The following is a 20,037-nucleotide window of genomic DNA, read 5'->3' as shown; positions in this document are numbered from 1 at the left end:
CAAGAAGCAACTGTGCTCCGCTACATTTTTGTGTCATCCAGATTATGATAAGCCATTCATTGTGCAATGTGATGCCTCTTTATATGGTGTAGGAGCGGTCCTAGCCCAAAAAGATGATTCAGGATCGGAGCCTCTCATAGCATACATGTCTAAAAAACCAAATAGGGCACAGCGTAACTACACTGTGACAGAACTGGAATGCCTAGCCGTAGTTTTAGCTATCCACATATTCCGACCACCAATTGGAGTATTTAGTTTTAAGCACGATGGCCATGCCTGCGAGCATGTATGTGTGTCAATATTTTCATTAACGCAGATTGACGCGAATAATTTCCACGGCGAACCTCGATAGCTGCGCCACAAAGTATCGACTCCCAACCATAATAATAAAAACCCAACCTTATCTTTAAATTTAGTCTCTAAGCAAACCCACCCAGCCTCGAAAGAGAGATCAGCCAGGTCTTTTCCCCATTGTACGATTTTCTTATAGCATTAAGTCAACAGCAAAGATCACCTACGTCATCTTGGGCCCAACGATGGATGCAGAATCAGTAAAGCTGAGTGAGTAAAGAAAACGAAGAGTAATAGTTGCATACATATAGATAAGTGCAATGGGAAATCCCTGTTATGTTCTGTCTTTCCATCCCAAACAATGAAGACTAGTTGTAATTTTAGGTTAGTACCGCTACTTTTGAGAATATTCAATTATATGAAATGAACATGAACTAATATCTGTTACTTTGAGCACTTCGGATCCGAACATTGCAGTTGAATATGGGTAGACCCCCACTGTTTGGTGAAACGTCTACATGGTAGGGAGGGTCACAAGAAGGTGATACTGGAATTTGTTGCTACTGGGTCCGAGGCTACTGGCAGACATCCCCTTTCGGATTGCGGCGGGTATCCCTGGCGGAGTTTTCCGGGTTCGCGGTGCATTAAAAGCAGCTAGGCTTGTACGTATCGAGCAAGCCGCAAGCCGCTTAAGGCAATCATGATATCGATGACCTATCTCCTCGCAATTCCAGCATTTTACTTTCTAAGGTGATCTAATGGCAAGACTTCGCCCGGACATTCCTCTTCGATTTCGCTGGGAGTATCCTTAAATTCTTCTTGAGCACATAGTTCATCTACGAAATTCCTACGCATAGTTGGTCGTGTTGTTGACCGAGTACGAAAACTACGGTAAAACTCTTAGTGCCTATGACATTCTTTTCGTAAACTTGCTAAATCTGGGGTATCTGCATGTTGTAACGAACTGTTTTGCTATGTTTTGCTCGCAACAAACGCCGCGGCTAGCTCACAGAGGTTGAGGGTACGTACCACCGGATTTATTGATTCGACGTGATTGCCCGAGCCCAGAAATAACACGGTATTGCTTCTTTTCAAATAAATCCCCTTTATTGTAATTAATTTACATGGCAATAAAGAGAATCTCACCGGCTGTCTGGCTCAGCCGACCGACCGCTCGTCCTCCCGTCGATCCCCGATCCCCGCTCCGGGTTGGTGCCAATACGCACGCCCTCCTGTCGCACGCCCTCCTGCCTGTCCGTCGCTGCTGCTCCCTCGTCGTCGCTGCTCTACGGTTGCCGCTGCTCCCTCGTCGTCGCTGCTATGCTGCTGCCGCTGCTCCCTCGTCGTCGCTGCTCTACGGTTGCCGCTGCTCCCTCGTCGTCGCTGCTATACTGCTGCCGCTGCTCCCTCGTCGTCGCTGCTATACTGCTGCCGCTGTTTCTCCGTTTGGGGTGCCGTGGACTCGGAACCTTTGGCTCACCTGGATTTGCCCTTTCGCCGTGGCCGGCACCTAATCCGTGTTAGGGCCTTCCTACCGAACAGGACACGCCCCCGGTCGCGTTTGCCACTCGCCTCCAAACACCTGCGTGCATACGCTCCAGCGCCTGGATCAGGATTCTCTTGACTTTCCCGGGGTGTCCCTGCCTGGTTTCACTATTGGGCTTGAGTTCCCGGGTTGGCTATCCCTCGCGTTACAGGATCACACCTGGATCGAACGGTCAGGAGCAGACAAGGCGTACACCAGGCTGATCCGTCGTTGCCGCCACTACACCAGGATACCTGTCGTGTCCGGGAATAACTCCACCCGACTCTTTTACCCTTGGGCCTCAGCTTTGCCGCGGATCCTTGATCCTTTTCCCCTGACTCCTTGCTCGATTCGATGCGCGTACCGCCGCCGGACTTACCCACAGGGGGTCCTTAAGCTATTTTCGTATATCCTTGCTCACTCGCTTTAATAGCCCGCACTGAAGACTGTTGGACTTACCCACGGGGGGTCCTTCAGCCTGTACTCCTAACTCTTCAAGGAAGCTTTCCAACTTGAATGGCAGACTTACCAACGGGGGGTCTTTCACTCACTCTCCCAGCTTCCCTAGAAGACTCGGCCTCGATTCGCTCCAGGGGCCCTCCTTATATAGTGCCAGAGGCGCCCGTTAATCCTTGCGAATCCACTTTCTGCCGTTAATCCTCCGCTCCTTCACTTTCTCCGTTAGCTTTCTCCCAGCCCGCCGTCTTTCTATCGGCGGGCTTTCTTTATTGTTCCCCCCCGATTGCCCCGTTTGGGCCTCCGATCCGCATTATTTTTGTGCCGGTCATCGGACTTCGTCCCGATACCCCGCGATCCCCCCTGGACATTCAAATGCATTTCTGTGTTTTTGTGCATTTTGTAAACACAGCTGCGCGGTCGCCGGCCGCTTCGTTCCCCGCCGTCCCCGCTGTTTCCTATGACCTTCGAGCGCGGCCGCGAAGGCCCGGCCGGGACCGTTACGTTCCACGGTGACTCCTCTTTCGCCCTCTTCCGAGCGCGACGCCGTGCTGGTTCCTCTTGCCCCCGCTGCTGCCCCCGCATGCCGCTTGTGCTCGACGCATTTCTCCCTTGATACCTTTCTCTTCTTCCGTATTTCTAAACACAGCAGCGCTGGCCCATCCGACGCTGCAGTGCTGACTTGCATGTTCCCCCCCCCTCTTGATACCTGTCTTGGAGTGTGGGAGATCTAATCTCCTCTCACTTCCCCCCTTCTTTGGGAACGACAGAAGCTTTATGGTTCCAGCTTCATGTTTGTTTTTGCAACATAGTTTTTTTTGTTTTTGATTTTTTTTTTTTGTTGCGTGTGGATACCCTTATCCACCTCCCCCCTTCTTCGGATGACGTCAGAGTCATTCTATGCTGTTGTATATATATATATTTTAATAATAATTTCTTTTTTGTTTACCTTTTTTGTTTTTTTTTTATATTTCTTTTCTATTTTTTTCCTTGTATTTTCCTTTTCATTTTTTTTTATCCTTTTTTTTCTTTTTTATAATATTTTTTCTTATTTTATTTTTTTTTCTAATATTTTTTCTTACTTTATATATTTTTAATATGTATATTTTTTTCCTTTTTTTTTTTGCTTTTTTTTTTCATTTTTCATCTTTTCATTTTTCTTCTAATATTTTTTTTCCCATTTTTTTTTTATAATATTTTTTTCTTTATTTCATTTATTTTTAATTTTTTGTTTTTTAATTTTTGTTTTTTTTTTTGTGTTTTCTGTGGTTTATGCCTGCGCCGACTCCTGCGCTTGGGCTTTCAGCTCACTCAGGTGGGCCCTCTTTTCCTTCCTTGTGCCTGCGTGCCGTAGCACAGCAATCACTGGTGACACAAAGTTCACCACCGTGTACGGCCCGTCGTATTTTGGCGCTAACTTTGCCGCGAATCCTTCGGCCGCCTTGAACAAATGGTGCTCTTTTGCCCATACTGTGTCGCCGATCTTCGGGCTCCACTCCCGCCTCCTCAGATTGTAGTGCCGAGCTTGCTCCTGCGCCGCGCGCTCCATGTTTCTCCGCACCAGCTCGAACACTTCTTTTAATTTTTCCGCATTTTCTGAGGGAGTGGCTTGGGCTTCTCCTGTCCCCAATGCCCCTTGGTCGAAAATTGCTTTCGGCATTCTTGGCTCTCTGCCTTGGGTGATGAAGCACGGAGAGTACCCCGTGGAGTCCGACACGCTCGAGTTCACCGCCAGCATCAATTCTGGCCAGTGCTCGTCCCACGTCCTTTGGTCTTTTCCAGCAAACTGGGCGATCATCGTCTTCACCGTCCGGTTTGCCCTTTCCGTCGGGTTTTCCTGAGGCGTGTATGGTGCGGTGAACTGGTGACGAACTCCGAGCTCCTCGAGGAATTTCTTGAAGCTCCGGCTGGTGAATTGAACACCATTGTCCGTCACCATTACCTTTGGCACCCCGTACCTAGCGACGATCCTTTCACGAATTGCCTTCTGCAGCGTCTCTGTTGTGGCTTTTCGCATTGGGACCATTTCTGTCCATTTTGAGAACCGATCGATCATCACTAGTAGCATGGTGTTCCCATGCTTGGACCTCGGCAACGGTCCCACGAAGTCTGCACATACCGTCGCCCACGGCTCCTCTGGGACCTGTGTTAACATTTTCCCCGCGGCCTGCATCTGGCTCGGTTTATAGCGCAAGCATGTCTCGCATTTCCTGACGTATTTCCTCACGTCCCTCTGCATCCCTGGCCAGAAGTACCTAGCTGCTACCTTCGCAATCGTCTTTCTTCCGCCTAAATGACCCGCTGTTGGTGCGTCGTGGTTCTCCTTCAGCACCTGTTGCCTCATGTTCATCGGCACACATAATTTCCATGATGCCACTTCTTCGCTCCCGGCTCTGTGTGGAACATGTCGGTAAATCAAACCTGCCTCCTCGACGTATTCCGGATACTTCTGTGGGTTTTCCTTTGCCCAGATTATTGCTAGACACTCTTTCTCTGTTGCCGAGTAGTTCTTCTCCGCGCCTATTAGCGTTCGTCTGGCGTAAGCGACCACTCGCTCGCCCTCATCCGTGTCCTGCGTCAGCACTGCGCCTACGCCGTAATCGCTGGCGTCCGTTTGCAGCACAAACTTCTTCGTGAAGTCGGGGCATGCCAGCACCGGGTCCTCTGCTAACCGTGACTTTAACTTTTCGAACGCTTCTTGCTGTCTCGACGTCCACTCCCACTTTGTTCCCTTTCGCAGGAGATCGTTCAAAGGTTTTGCGACCCCTGCGAAATCGGGAATGAACCGTCGATACCACGACGCCATTCCTATGAACTGCCGTACCCCTTTCACGTTCGTTGGTGGTTCCAATTCCGTGATCGCTGCGACTTTTCCCGGATCCATACCAATTCCGTGACTCGTTATCCGGCGGCCTAGGTACAAAAGCTCTTCCCTGAAGAAATGGCACTTCTCTGTGTTTATCCTTAGGTTCGCCGCCTTCAGTCTTCGGAAAACTTCCCTTAAATTTGCCATGTGCTCCTCCCTCGTGCACCCGATCACTATTATATCGTCCTGGTACGCGAATGCGTGGGGAGCCATGTCCGGGCCTATGACCTGGTCTAGAGCCCTTTGAAAAGTTGCCGAAGCCGAGTGTAGTCCGAACGGCATCACCTTCCACTGGTACAGACCTTTCCCTGGTACAGTAAAGGCCGTGTATTTCCGGCTCTCTTCCTTAAGTGGGATTTGACAATATTGTATATTGTACTGTATTTTGGGGTTCTTTGGGTAATATCTTTGTTTAATTGGGATGTCGTCCTTCATTGTGATTTTATGCTGGGTTATGTTTGAACAACCCTTCTGATTTGTGAACGCCGCCAGCTCTTCTTCGATGAAGTTTCTGTCCCGCTCGCGCTCCCATTCCTCCGAGGGTCCCGCTATGGCTATGGACAGCCTATCCTCCAGGCATCCGCTCTATCTTTCTCTTCTCGGAATCGTGACTTGGTGGCCTGCGCAGTTGATTGTTGTTCCGAATTCTGCGAGGAAATCCCATCCAAGCACCGCGCTGTCTCCCATGCCTGGCAACACTATCATATTCAAGTCCTTTTTCTTGTTGCCAAAGCTTACAGTTGTTAGGAGTACCCTTTGAGTTTCTATGTGGCTCCCGTTGGCCAACTTTACTAGTCTCCTTGTCGCTTTCCGTTTTCCGGCGATTCCCGGGTCCTCTGCTAGCTTTTCTGAAATGAAGCTAGCCGTTGCCCCGGTGTCCACCATGGCCCTCACTTCTGCTCCTCCGACCTTGATGACCGCCGCCAATTGCTGATCGTCTCCGGTTAATCCTCCAACTATCTCTGAGAGGCAGCACCTCGCGATCTCCGCCTTCCTCTCTATGGCTAGGATCGCTGCACGTTTCCCGCTCTCTGGCAGCATTCCGTGCTTCTCACCCCCACTGCGCCGCACATCCTGCAGAACAAAATTCTGGGGTTCCTGCACCCGCTGGCCCAATGGCCCATGCCTCTGCATCTGTTGCACGCCTGTGCTGGGTTTTCTACGTGTCCCTGTCCAGGCGTCGCTGCCCGCTGCATATTCGGCTGCCTTTGGATTTGGTTTGCTGCCCATTGTTGGTTCGGCTGTTGTTGCCTTGGGCCTGCCCATTGCTGGCTCGGCTGCTGTTGCTGTGGCATTTGGCGATGCTCCTCCGGCTGCCATCTCTGCCCCCATCCCTGTCCTGGATGGCTCTGTTGCTCCGGTGGTTTATGGTGCAACTCCTCCTTTGGCCATCTTCTGTCTACCGCTGGGGACTGTCTATTGAAGACCTCCTCTTCCAAAGCCAGCTCTTCGAATTCTTCGGCTAGACCCATGACCTCCTCGAGTGATGCACATGCGTAGGGTCTCATGAACATCTTCATGCGTGGCATGCAGTTCTCCACGAGCCTATCGATGACCTCCCTTGTGGACTTTCCTAACGGCTTCATTAGCGCCTGAAGGTCCACCATGTACTCTTTGAAAGGCTCTCCTCGCTGTTGCTTCCTCTGCTTTACCTGGTCTGCCAATTTCTTGAAGTATCCTTTTGGCAGGAAAAAGGCCTCGAAGCTCCTTCTGAACTCCTTCCATGTGAGCCACTCCTCGTCGTTCATTAGGAACCATTTTTGCGCTCTGCCCTGGAGTAGTTCGGGCATCGCTCGCGGGATTGTGTTTATATCCATCCCGTATGTTTTGGCAGACCATGCTACTCGGTCCACGAACTCGAGAGGATCCCCTGTTCCGTCGAATCGGAACGACCACTCTCGGACTTGTCTCGCCACCTTCGCATAATCCACCTGTACCGGGACTGGCTTCCGCGCTTGTGGCTCCATGCTCCTCATGCTCTTCATTTCTGGCACTGCCAGACTTTGGATGAGCTTTTCCGATTCGCTCACCGCTCTCTGCCTCGGCGTGGACCTCTGCGCGAACTTCTCCTCGAATCCCCGCGCGACCACCATCACTTCATCCTCCTTTCTTTCGTCGACCCACCTTGCCACCAGTGCCCTCATGATCTCCACGGTTCCATCCGCTGCGAGACCGAGCTCTCTGCACACTTCGCACAACTCTTCTTTGCGAAGCGCGTAAATCCAGTTTTTCCTCCCCATCTTGAAGCAGTGTTATTCCTAGACTCTAAATCAATCACGTAGTTTGGGCGCCAGGTGTAACGAACTGTTTTGCTAAGTTTTGCTCGCAACAAACGCCGCGGCTAGCTCACAGAGGTTGAGGGTACGTTCCACCGAATTTATTGATTCGACGTGATTGTCCGAGCCCAGAAATAACACGGTATTGCTTCTTTTCAAATAAATCCCCTTTATTGTAATTAATTTACAAGGCAATAAAGAGAATCTCACCGGCTGTCTGGCCGTGGCCGGCACCTAATCCGTCACCTCCCAGGCATACGCCGGGCAGGATATGCTCCTCGCTGCTTAGCGGCCGGATCAGGGCACGAAGGGCCTTCCTACCCTACAGGACACGCCCCCGGTCGCGTTCGCCACTCGCCTCCAAACACCTGCGTGCCTACGCCCCGCAGGATCTATGGTAGGCCAGAGGTTTGGGCGTCGCGTCTCCTTTGACTCCAGGTGGGCCGCTGTGCATACGCTCCAGCGCCTGGATCAGGATTCTCTTGACTTCCCGGGGTGTCCCTGCCTGGTTTCACTATTGGGCTTGAGTTCCCGGGTTGGCTATCCCTCGCGTTACAGGATCACCCCTGGATCGAACGGTCAGGAGCAGACAAGGCGTACGCCAGGGTGAACCGTCGTTGCCGCCACTACACCAGGATACCTGTCGTGTCCGGGAATAACTCCACCCGACTCTTTTACCCTTGGGCCTCAGCTTTGCCGCGGATCCTTGATCCTTTTCCCCTGACTCCTTGCTCGATTCGATGCGCGTACCGCCGCCGGACTTACCCACAGGGGTCCTTAAGCTATTTTCGTATATCCTTGCTCACTCGCTTTAATAGCCCGCACTGAAGACTGTCGGACTTACCCACGGGGGGTCCTTCAGCCTGTACTCCTAACTCTTCAAGGAAGCTTTCCAACTTGAATGGCAGACTTACCCATGGGGGGTCTTTCACTCACTCTCCCAGCTTCCCTAGAAGACTCGGCCTCGATTCGCTCCAGGGGCCCTCCTTATATAGTGCCAGAGGCGCCCGTTAATCCTTGCGAATCCACTTTCTGCCGTTAATCCTCCGCTCCTTCACTTTCTCCGTTAGCTTTCTCCCAGCCCGCCGTCTTTCTATCGGCGGGCTTTCTTTATTGTTCCCCCCCGATTGCCCCGTTTGGGCCTCCGATCCGCATTATTTTTGTGCCGGTCATCGGACTTCGTCCCGATACCCCGCGATCCCCCCCTGGACATTCAAATGCATTTCTGTGTTTTTGTGCATTTTGTAAACACAGCTGCGCGGTCGCCGGCCGCTTCGTTCCCCGCCGTCCCCGATGTTTCCTATGACCTTCGAGCGCGGCCGCGTAGGCCCGGCCGGGACCGTTACGTTCCACGGTGACTCCTCTTTCGTAACAATTTATGTGTTCGGACGTTCTATGAATACGCCAATAGGATGAAAGTGCTGGTCCAGCGAATAGAAGATGGCCAAACTGACTTAGCAATGGGAAATTACCATTAAGGCACTGGGAAGTAAGACAATTGACTCTGTAAATGAAATCTTCGACAGGAAGGGTATTGGTCGTACCACTGAACTTGATGCGCCAATTGGCAATGACATTGGAAATCCTATCTGGTTGCTCTAGTTGAATATCATTTGATCTAGCATTTGGTGATCTATATCTCTGACTTTTGTTGCGTGCATTGCTGGCATTGCTGACTCGTGGTAACGAAGGTGCTATATCGTTATCCCATTCAAGTTGGGCTTCCTCTTATAGTTATTTGGTCACTAATTGAGGCTGTCATACTTGCTCTATAATTCTCCAATGAACTGGAAATAATTCTCTGAATACGTTCCTCTTGCATTAAGTTTCGTTCCCTAGAGATCCTATCCCGAACGAGTTCACGACTGGGGTTCGAACTACCCGCTCTTGTTCTCTGATTGCACAGGCCAACAGCAAAAAAATCTAGATTCATAATTCCACCTGCTCCATAACCTTTAGGCTCCCCTAAACCAAAGTCCAGAACAAACATAGGTTCTATCACCCACAGTTTCCGCGGTACACCTAAGAGAAGAAATTGATCAAATTTTACCATATATTGAATTATGTAGGCCGTGTAATGGCGATGACCATCATTGTTTCTAGTACATATCATTTTTGAAATGAATGTGTACCAACTAAAATTAAAAAATGGTTTTTAGCAGTCACCATATCTTAGCAGTTACCAAAAAAGTTGGAAATTGTCGGCCTGTGTTATTAGTATTTGAATTATTGGAAGCCTGTGATCTGGTATTCATACGAGATCGTGGAATGGTTCCAGAATGATTTGGGTTAGATTCCTGGTCGGTCTGTATATTACTCGGCATTCTACGTTCGGAAGGAGTACACTGTCTATCTATCATCAAAGCTCGAGGACAGCTTTGCCTGCAGTTCGGACAGGTATCATTGTTTTCCAGCCATTCTAACAGACATGCTTTGTGAATCTTATGCTTATAAGGAGTTTCCAAGATACTATCATTAGAGCTCGTATCGTTACAAATGGCACACAGCACCACACTCTCCAACGGAGTGGTTGCTATATTTTCGGTACTTCTTCAAACCGACATTGTCGCACAAAGTATACTAACGGAACTTCGCGATGAATGATTTATTTAAGGGTCAAGACGTAAATAATATATTCGATAATAATTTTAGAGGCTTACCCTCGGATCTTCCCATTGCGTTGATTATTATATTCTAGGGCAGTAGAGATTTATTTTCAACTAAACGGAATACAACTATATGCGATGTAGAGAAGGACTATTTCGATATGAACCAGATATAGACGATCTCACTCTTACTTTTTCAAATGTGACAGGGAAACTAAGCTGACATGGTATAAAATCGAGTTGGGCTCAATGATAAAAATCCTATGCCTATCATAGTCGCCTTTTGATTCGGATTCGATTAGAAACCATGTTTCTTTGCATACTTTATAACCACGGTCTGTGTCCGACTGCTCTCAGAGTCACAGCAATCCACTGGTGTACATACGCAAACGCTTACGCAAAAGGAAAGGATTCAAAAGGGATGGTAAATAGGGTGGAACTTTTTGGGCTGATTCATATAACCCACGTTGTTCGGTTAAATATACACGAATCTCGGCCCCTACGTTGGGCGCCAAAAATCTATAACGGACGTACGGTTTTGTCACACTATAGGGTACAGCAAACTGTCCCTATCACTGCACGAATGGTCTCTTCCGCACCTCCTCTGTCTACTTGGGGACGGCTGGGCTCAGTCGAAAGGGGCGTGGGTGAGGGCACGGCAATCTAGACTAAGTACGTTTCGGATTTTCTCGTAGACAGAGATGGGGAAGTCGGAAAGGAACGAAGGGAGTAGGCTGATCCTGGGTGGTTGATTCTACTGACCCTGATACCTGAAAGACTGGATGTTGTGTCCTTCTTCTATACCCTCCCTACCATGTAGACGTTTCACCAAACAGTGGGGGTCTACCCATATTCAACTGCAATGTTCGGATCCGAAGCGCTCGAAGTAAAAGATATTAGTTCATGTTCATTTCATATAATTGAATATTTTCAAAAGTAGCGGTACTAAACTAAATTACAACTAATCTTCATAGTTTGGGATTGAAAGGCAGAACATAACAGGGATTTCCGATTGTACTTATCTATATGTATGCAACTTCTTCGTTTTCTTTACTCACTCAGCTTTACCGATTCTGCATCCATCGTTGGGCCCAAGATGACGTAGGTGATATTTGCGTTTGACTTAATGATATAAGAAAATCGTACAATGGGGAAAAGACCTGGCTGATCTCTCTTTCGAGGCTGGGTGGGTTTGCTTAGAGACTAAATTTAAAGATAAGGTCCTACACTTATTAATTCATACTCGTGAAAGACTGCATCTATGCAAGAAATTTACGAAATACAATTTATGGCAATATTGACACACATACATTTATAGTAATAAAACAAAAGAAATTATTATTATGGTTGGGAGTCGATACTTTGTGGCGCAGCTATCGAGGTTCGCCGTGGAAATTATTCGCGTCAATCTGCGTTAATGACAATATTGACACACATACATGCTCGCAGGCATGGTCATCGTGCTTAAAACTAAATACTTGGCTATGTGGGTCCTATGCCGGCTCACAAAATTATGACGGCAGATTGCTTAAGGCGGGAAAGAAAACCTAAGGGGGCGCTGTGGCATCCGTTTGGTTGTTACTGCAGCTGTTGCGAGCGACACCTTATCCCCAACCGGGGAGAAGATAGGAATTGGGGTACGGTGCACTGATGGTACGATGCGACTACAACGCACCATGTGTGTCCCACTGATTCCGCGGGAGTGGCTTTGGTGGTGCTACTGCCTCCTTACTAATCCGACTTCCGATCCGAGGCCACTTGCCACATGGAGAGCCTATCAGGCTGATCCTGGTCAAATGTGCTACCTAACAAGGGATTAGTCAGCTTTTAAACTTGCACTATTTTAATTATTTGGAGTCTCACCTTATGAATTTTTAACCCACACACAAACACAAGCAGTTTTTCTTATTAAACTGTCTTAAATTTGCTGGCTGAATGGCCTGCACTGCCTTCACTCTATAATTTTTTAAAAAGTTTGATTGCATGCATCGGCAAGGAGCAAATAATAAAATCCGGAAGATTACATAGTTCCCCACTCATTGCGGATCAACAAGAAGCTAACGAGCCACGGAAAAGTTTGATTGCATGCCTCGGCAAGAAGAAAATAGTAAGATCCGGAAGATTACATAGTGTGGAGATTAGATCTCCCACACTCCCAGACAGGTAGCTAGAGGGTCAGCAGCAGGGGGGGGGGGAACAAGCAAGTCAGCACGGCAGAGTCGGATGGGCCAGGGCTGCTGTGTTTAGAAAAAATGGATAGGGAGAAATGCGGCGAGCACGGACGGCATGCGGGGGCAGCAGCGGAGGCAAGAGGAACCAGCACGGCGTCGCGCACGAAAGAAAGTAGATGAGCGAAGGATTAACGGCAGGAAGTAGATTTGCGAGGACTAGCGGGCGCCTCTGGCACAATATAAGGAGGGCCTCTGGAAGAAATTAAGACCGAGTCTTCTAGGGAAGCTGGAAGAGTTGAGTGGAAGACCCCCCGTGGGTAAGTCTGACATTCAAGCGGTTCAAGCGGTTCCTTGGAGGAATTAGGAGTATAGGCTGAAGGACCCCCCGTGGGTAAGTCCGACAGTCTCAAGTGCGGTATTTAGAGCGAGTGCGAATCGAGTCGGGTTAGGTTAATCCCAGACACGACAGGTATTCTGGCCTGGCGTAATCGGCCTGGCGTACGCCTTGTCGGTTCCTGATCAATGAGTCCATGTGTGATCCTGTGAAGAAAGGGATAGCCAGCTCGGGAACTCAAGCTCAACAGTTGAACCAAGCAGGGACACCACGGGAGAGTCTGGCTGATTCCCCGGGAGTGAATCCTGATCCAGGCGCTGGAAGTTACCTGGAGTTAAAGGAGACGCGACGCCAAAACCTCTGGCCGACCATAGATCCTGCGGGGCGTAGGCCAAAAGGAGGCGAGTGGCGAACGCGACCGCGGGCGGTAGGAAGGCCCTTCGTGCCCTGATCCGGCCGCTAAGCAGCAATCCGCTAAGCAGGCAATCCCAGCGAGCCAAGAGTCCGAAGGTCCACGGCGCCCTAAAGGAGAAGCAGCAACAGCAGAGGCGACGACGAGGGAGCGACGGCGACGATGAGGAAGCAGCAGGTCGGCTGAGCCAAACAGCCGGTGAGATTCTCTTATTTTTGTAACGTAAAGACAATAAAGGGGATCTGATTGAAACGAAGCATTCCGGGTTATTTCTGGGCTCGGGCAATCACGTCGAATCTATAAATTCGGTGGAACGTACCCTCAACCTCTATGAGCTAGTCGTGGCATTTGTTGCGAACAAAATATAGCAAAAACAGTTCATTGCACCTGGCGCCCAAACTACGTGATTGCATTAGAGTCTAGGAGTAACACAGCTTCAAGATGGGGAGGAAAAATTGGATCTACGCGCTTCGCAAAGAGGAGTTGTGCGAGGTGTGCAGAGAACTCGGTCTCGCAGCGGATGGAACCATTGAGATCATGAAGGCACTTGTTGCAAGGTGGGTCGACGAGACGAGGGACGATGAAGTGATGGTGGTCGCGCGTGGATTCGAGGAGAAATACGCGCAGAGGTCCACGCCGAGGCAGAGAGTGGTGAGCGAATCGGAAAAGCTCATTCAAAGTCAAGCAGTGTTAGAAATGAAGAGCATAAGGAGCATGGAGCAACAAGTGCGGAAGCAAGTCCCGGTACAGGTGGACTATGCGAAAGTGGCGAAACAAGTCCGAGAGTGGTCGTTCCGATTCGACGGAACAGGAGATCCTCTCGAGTTCGTCGACCGAGTAGCAATGGTCTGCCAAAACATACGGGATGGATATAAACACAATCCCGCGGGCGATGCCAGAACTACTCCAGGGCAGAACGCAAAAGTGGTTCTTAATGAACGATGAGGAGTGGACCACATGGAAGGAGTTCAGAAGGAGCTTCGAGGCCTTTTTCCTGCTGAAAGGGTACTTTGAGAAACTGGCAGACCAGGTTCGGCAGCGGAAACAGCAACGAGGAGAGCCGCTCAAAGTATATATGGTGGACCTTCCGACGCTAATGAAGCCTTTAGGAAAGTCCACAAAGGTGGTCATTGAAAGGCTAATGGAGAACTGCATGCCACGCATGAAAATGTTCATGAGGCCATACGCATGCGCATCGCTCAAGGAGGTGATGGGTCTGGCCGAGGAATTCGAGGAGCTGGCCTTGGAAGGAGAGGTTTTTAACAGGCAAGCCGCCACGGCAGACAGAGGGTGGCCTAAAGAAGAACGGCACCAGAAGCCACCGGAGCAACAGGGGTGCAGCAGCCAAGCCAGCAAGGGACAGGCCCAAGGCAACAGCAGCCGAGTCAACGATGGGCAGTAAGCCAAAGCCAAAGGCAGCCGAACTTGCAGTGGGCAGCGACGCCTAGACAGGGACAGATAGAAAACCCAGCGCAGGCGTGCAACAGGTGCGGAGGCATGGGCCATTGGGCCAATGGGTACAGGAACCCCAGAATTTTGTTCTGCAGGATGTGCGGCGCAGTAGGAGTGAGAAGCACAGAGTGCTGCCAAAGAGCGGGAAACGTGCAGCGATCTCAACCGTAGAGAGGAAGGCAGGACAGGCTCACTGAAGAAGAAGATAAAGGAAAACCCACAGAAATATCCGGAATACGTTGAGGAGGCAGGCCTGATTTACCGACATGTTCCACACAGAGCCGGGAGCGAGGAAGTAGCATCGTGGAAACTATGTGTGCCGATGGACATGATGCAAAAGGTGCTGAAGGAGAACCACGACGCACCAACAGCGGGACATCTAGGCGGAAGGAAAACGATTGCGAAATTAGCAGCAAGGAACTTCTGGCCAGGGATGCAAAGGGACGTAAGGAACTATGTCAGAAAGTGCGAGACATGCATGCGGTATAAACCAAGCCAGATGCAGGCCGCAGGGAAAATGCCGACACAGGTCCCAGAGGAGCCGTAGGCGACGGTATGTGCGGACTTCGTGGGACCATTGCCGAGGTCCAAGTATTGAAACACCAAGCTTTTGGTGATGATCGATCGGTTTTCAAAATGGACAGAAATGGTCCCAATGCGGAAAGCCACAACGGAGACGCTGCAGAAGGCAATCGGCGAAAGGATCATCGCAAGATACGGGGTGCCAAAGGTGATGGTGACAGACAATGGTGTCCAGTTCACCAGTAGGAGCTTTAAAAAATTTCTCGAGGAGCTTGGAGTTTGTCATCAGTTTACCGCACCATACACGCCGCAGGAAAACCCTACGAACGGCAAACAGGATGGTTAAGATGATGATCGCCTAGTTTGCAGGCAATGATCAAAGGACATGGGACGAACACTGGCCAGAATTAATGCTGGCGGTGAACTCGAGCGTGCACCATGCTTCTTAACCCAAGGCAGAGAACCAAGAATGCCGAAAGCGATACTCGACAAACGCGCATTGGGGACAGGAGAAGCACAAGCCACCCCCTTAGAAAATGCGACAGAATTACAGGAAGTGTTCGAGCTGGTGCGGAGGAACATGGAGCGCGCTGCGCAGGAGCAAGCTCCGCACTACAACCTCAGGAGGCGGGAGTGGAGCCCGAAGATCGGCGACACGGTGTGGGCAAAAGAGCACACTTTGTCCAAAGCGGCCGAAGGTTTCGCGGCGAAACTAGCGCCGAGATACGACGGGCCATACATAGTGACGAATTTCATTTTGCCGGTGATCACCGTGCTACGTCACGGGAGCACGAAGAAAGAGAAGAGAGCCCACGTAGGGCAGAAGAAAAAGGAGAACATGCAATCACCAATAAGGGCAACAATAAGAAAAAACCTACAGAACACAACACATCAATAATGTCAACATCAAGAAAAAGGGGGAAAGAAACGGCCGAAAGCCAAACAAACGGAGAAAGGAAGAGACCTACAACGGGAGCAGGAAGGAGGACAAAAGAATCGTTAGAACGGATCTATTCCAGGCAGCAGGCCTATAAAAAGGCAGCGGTGGACAATGGCCGGCCTTCTTTTATTTACCCAGCAAGACAACAATGGACACGACGTCATCGCACGCTTCGCCAGTAGTCTCCTCCGACAAAAGCGACCTCAAGATACTGGACATGCCAGGATGGGACATCCGGCGGCTCCAGGCCACAAGGAGGGTCCTCCGGGTGATGGCCCAGGGGGCCAACGGAGTGAGGGCGATCCCGGTGGGCAAAGCAAGAACGGAGGAGGAGGACCACCGGCCCAGCTTGGAGCTGCTGACGAGGCAAAGGAGACAGAGGAGGAGCCAGGAGAGAAGGGAGGTGGGCCGGAGATGCCAGCGGAGCAGGGCCACCCGGCGGGGCCGGTGGGCCAGGAAGGAGGAGCTGGAGGCAAGATTGAGAAGGATAACGGGGCCACGGGAGTGGCCAAGCCGGCGAGGCCACCCACCCCGCACCCGCAGGGCAGAAGGAGAAGGAGGAGGAGCAGGAGTCATGGGCGCGAGGTCCATGGGTGTGGCCGGCCCCGACGGAAAGGCCGAGGTTGGAGAGGCAAGTTTCCTGCCCGGAGAAGAGGCCTCCTAGGCCGGTGCTCAAAAGAGCGGAGTCGGCAGGAGACGGAGGAGCGGTGCCCGAGCACAACTGGCCGCCAGAGCTGCAAAAGAAAGTGGAGGAAGAGGCCTGGAGGAGGAGAAAGAACACGGGCCGGTGGAGCGTGGTCTAGCAGGTGGGGCAGGAGAGTTTTCGGGTGCGCGGAGGACAGAGCGGAATACGCGTCACCCGAAAACTGTAACACAAACAGAAAAAATGTACAATAAAGAATTACAAAATAATTACAAAACAATTACGAAAGCAAAAAAAAAGGGGATGGAGAGGTAAACACAAAAAAAAAAACAAAAAAAAAAATATCAAAAAAAAAATTTTAAAAAATATTAACAAAAAAATATCAAAAAAAATAGAAAAGAGGAAGAAATGGAAAAGATACTAGAAAAAATATTAAAGAAAAAAAATATATATTTAAAAAGTATATATACTGATATGGAAAAAGATGAAGGCGAAAAAATACATCGGAAGGAAAAACTGCACATTCAACAGCTCAAAGGGAATCGGACGCACGAAGGAGGAGCATATGGCAAATTTGAAGGAAGTGTTCCGAAGACTGAAGGCAGCAAACTTAAGAATAAACACAGACAAGTGCCATTTCTTCAGGGAAGAGCTGTTGTACCTGGGCCACCGGATAATAAGTGAAGGGATTGGTATGGATCCGGGAAAAGTCGCAGCGATTACTGAATTGGAACCCCCGACAAACGGCAATTCATCGGGATGGCGTCGTGGTATCGCCGATTCGCCCCTGATTTCGCTGGGATCGCAAGGCCGTTGAACGATCTCCTACGAAACGGAACAAAGTGGGAGTGGACGGCAAGACACCAAGAGGCGTTTGAGAAGTTAAAGTCGCGTTTAGCAGAGGATCCAGTGCTGGCATGCCCCGATTTCACGAAGAAGTTTGTGCTGCAAACAGATGCCAGCGACTACGGCGTGGGTGCAGTACTGACGCAGGACACGGATAAGGGCGCGGAGAAGAATTACTCGGCAACGCAGAAAGAGTGCCTGGCAATAATATGGGCCATTCGGCAGATGAGACCATACCTGGAGAGGTACGAGTTCGACGTGATCACGGATCACATGGCGCTGAAATGGTTGAACAATATAGAAAGCCCACTTGGAAGGATCGCGAGATGGGTCTTCGAGTTGCAACAGTACGATTACGTTATCAGCAAAGGAAAAGGCAAGCTGAACGTAGTCGCGGATGCACTTACCCGCCAGCCGATAGTGGAGAAGCTGAGGAGTGCCACAGCAATCGAAGACACAGAATGCATTTGGATAAGCTCACTGAAGAAGAAGATAAAGGAAAACCCACAGAAATATCCGGAATACGTTGAGGAGGCAGGCCTGATTTACCGACATGTTCCACACAGAGCCGGGAGCGAGGAAGTAGCATCGTGGAAACTATGTGTGCCGATGGACATGAGGCAACAGGTGCTGAAGGAGAACCACGACGCACCAACAGCGGGACATCTAGGCGGAAGGAAAACGATTGCGAAATTAGCAGCAAGGTACTTCTGGCCAGGGATGCAAAGGGACGTAAGGAACTATGTCAGAAAGTGCGAGACATGCATGTGAAATAAACCAAGCCAGATGCAGGCCGCAGGGAAAATGCCGACACAGGTTCCAGAGCAGCCGTAGGCGACGGTATGTGCGGACTTCGTGGGACCATTGCCGAGGTCCAAGCATGGAAACACCATGCTTTTGGTGATGATCGATCGGTTTTCAAAATGGACAGAAATAGTCCCAATGCGGAAAGCCACAACGGAGACGCTGCAGAAGGCAATTGGCGAAAGGATCATCGCAAGATACGGGGTGCCAAAGATGATGGTGACAGACAATGGTGTCCAGTTCACCAGTAGGAGCTTAAAAAAATTTCTCGAGGAGCTTGGAGTTTGTCATCAGTTTACCGCACCATACACGCCGCAGGAAAACCCTACGAACAGCAAACAGGATGGTTAAGATGATGATCGCCTAGTTTGCAGGCAATGATCAAAGGACATGGGACGAACACTGGCCAGAATTAATGCTGGCGGTGAACTCGAGCGTGCACCATGCTTCTTAACCCAAGGCAGAGAACCAAGAATGCCGAAAGCGATACTCGACAAACGGGCATTGGGGACAGGAGAAGCACAAGCCACCCCCTTAGAAAATGCGACAGAATTACAGGAAGTGTTCGAGCTGGTGCGGAGGAACATGGAGCGCGCGGCGCAGGAGCAAGCTCCGCACTACAACCTCAGGAGGCGGGAGTGGAGCCCGAAGATCGGCGACACGGTGTGGGCAAAAGAGCACACTTTGTCCAAAGCGGCCGAAGGTTTCGCGGCGAAACTAGCGCCGAGATACGACGGGCCATACATAGTGACGAATTTCATTTCGCCGGTGATCACCGTGCTACGTTACGGGAGCCCGTAGAAAGAGAAGAGAGCCCACGTAAGTGAGCTAAAAGCCCAGGCCGAGGAATCAGCACCGCAGGCGTAGGGCAGAAGAAAAAGAAGAACGTGCAATCACCAATAAGGGCAACAATAAGAAAAAAACTACAGAACACAACACACCAATAATGTCAACACACAAAAAAAAAGGGGGAAAGAAACGGCCGAAAGCCAAACAAACGGAGAAAGGAAAAGACCTACAACGGGAGCAGGAAGGAGAACAAAAGAATTGTTAGAACGGATCTATTCCAGGCAGCAGGCCTATAAAAAGGCAGCGGTGGACAATGGCCGGCCTTCTTTTATTTACCCAGTAAGACAACAATGGACACGACGTCATCGCACGCTTCGCCAGTAGTCTCCTCCGACAAAAGCGACCTCAAGATACTGGACATGCCAGGATGGGACATCCGGCGGCTCCAGGCCACAAGGAGGGTCCTCCGGGTGATGGCCCAGGGGGCCAACGGAGTGAGGGCGATCCCGGTGGGCAAAGCAAGAACGGAGGAGGAGGACCACCGGCCCAACTTGGAGCTGCTGACGAGGCAAAGGAGACGGAAGAGGAGCCAGGAGAGAAGGGAGGCGGACGAAACCCTGGCGCTGGCAAGGGCCAGAGGCAGGTTGGCCGAGGAGATGGCCAAAGAAGCGGTCCGTCGATGGAAGGCGGAGGCAGCTGCTGGGTGTGCCGCAATGCTCCGAAGAGAGGTGGGCCGGAGATGCCAGCGGAGCAGGGCCACCTGGCGGGGCCGGTGGGCCAGGAAGGAGGAGCTGGAGGCAAGATTGAGTAGGATAACGGGGCCACGGGAGTGGCCAAGCCGGCGAGGCCACCCACCCCGCACCCGCAGGGCAGAAGGAGAAGGAGAAGGAGGAGGAGCAGGAGTCATGGGCGCGAGGTCCATGGGTGTGGCCGGCCCCGACGGAAAGGCCGAGGTTGGAGTGGAAAGTTTCCTGCCCAGAGAAGAGGCCTCCTAGGTGCTCAAAAGAGCGGAGTCGGCAGGAGACGGAGGAGCGGTGCCCGAGCACAACTGGCCGCCAGAGCTGCAAAAGAAAGTGGAGGAAGAGGCCTGGAGGAGGAGAAAGA

At 50.7% G+C, this 20,037-nt stretch overlaps 2 protein-coding genes across 2 annotated transcripts; both read left to right on the top strand.

Moving 5' to 3' along the window:
• The first annotated feature begins 15,962 nt into the window (after nucleotides 1-15,962).
• LOC123258323 (collagen alpha-1(III) chain-like) lies at nucleotides 15,963-16,654 on the top strand. Its single transcript, XM_044718191.1, has 2 exons — nucleotides 15,963-16,355; nucleotides 16,505-16,654. The coding sequence occupies exons 1-2, from the start codon at nucleotides 15,963-15,965 to the stop codon at nucleotides 16,652-16,654; spliced, it is 543 nt and encodes a 180-aa protein (XP_044574126.1).
• Nucleotides 16,655-19,360: 2,706 nt separating this feature from the next.
• Nucleotides 19,361-19,744, top strand: LOC123258322 (translation initiation factor IF-2-like). Its single transcript, XM_044718190.1, has one exon. The coding sequence runs from the start codon at nucleotides 19,361-19,363 to the stop codon at nucleotides 19,742-19,744; it is 384 nt and encodes a 127-aa protein (XP_044574125.1).
• The last annotated feature ends 293 nt before the right edge of the window (nucleotides 19,745-20,037 follow it).

This window comes from Drosophila ananassae, unplaced genomic scaffold (genome assembly GCF_017639315.1).
Source record: "Drosophila ananassae strain 14024-0371.13 unplaced genomic scaffold, ASM1763931v2 tig00000165, whole genome shotgun sequence".
NCBI classification, from domain to species: Eukaryota; Metazoa; Arthropoda; class Insecta; order Diptera; family Drosophilidae; genus Drosophila; species Drosophila ananassae.
This window is presented reverse-complemented; position numbering and strand designations above follow the sequence as displayed.

Bases quoted from the DNA above. Each gene is read 5' to 3' on its own strand.
- LOC123258323 (XM_044718191.1), top strand. From the start codon at position 15,963: ATGGCCGGCCTTCTTTTATTTACCCAGCAAGACAACAATGGACACGAC. The intron at 16,356-16,504 runs GTGGCCAAGCCG...TGCCCGGAGAAG, and splicing joins AGGATAACGGGGCCACGGGA to AGGCCTCCTAGGCCGGTGCT.
- LOC123258322 (XM_044718190.1), top strand. From the start codon at position 19,361: ATGGGACATCCGGCGGCTCCAGGCCACAAGGAGGGTCCTCCGGGTGAT.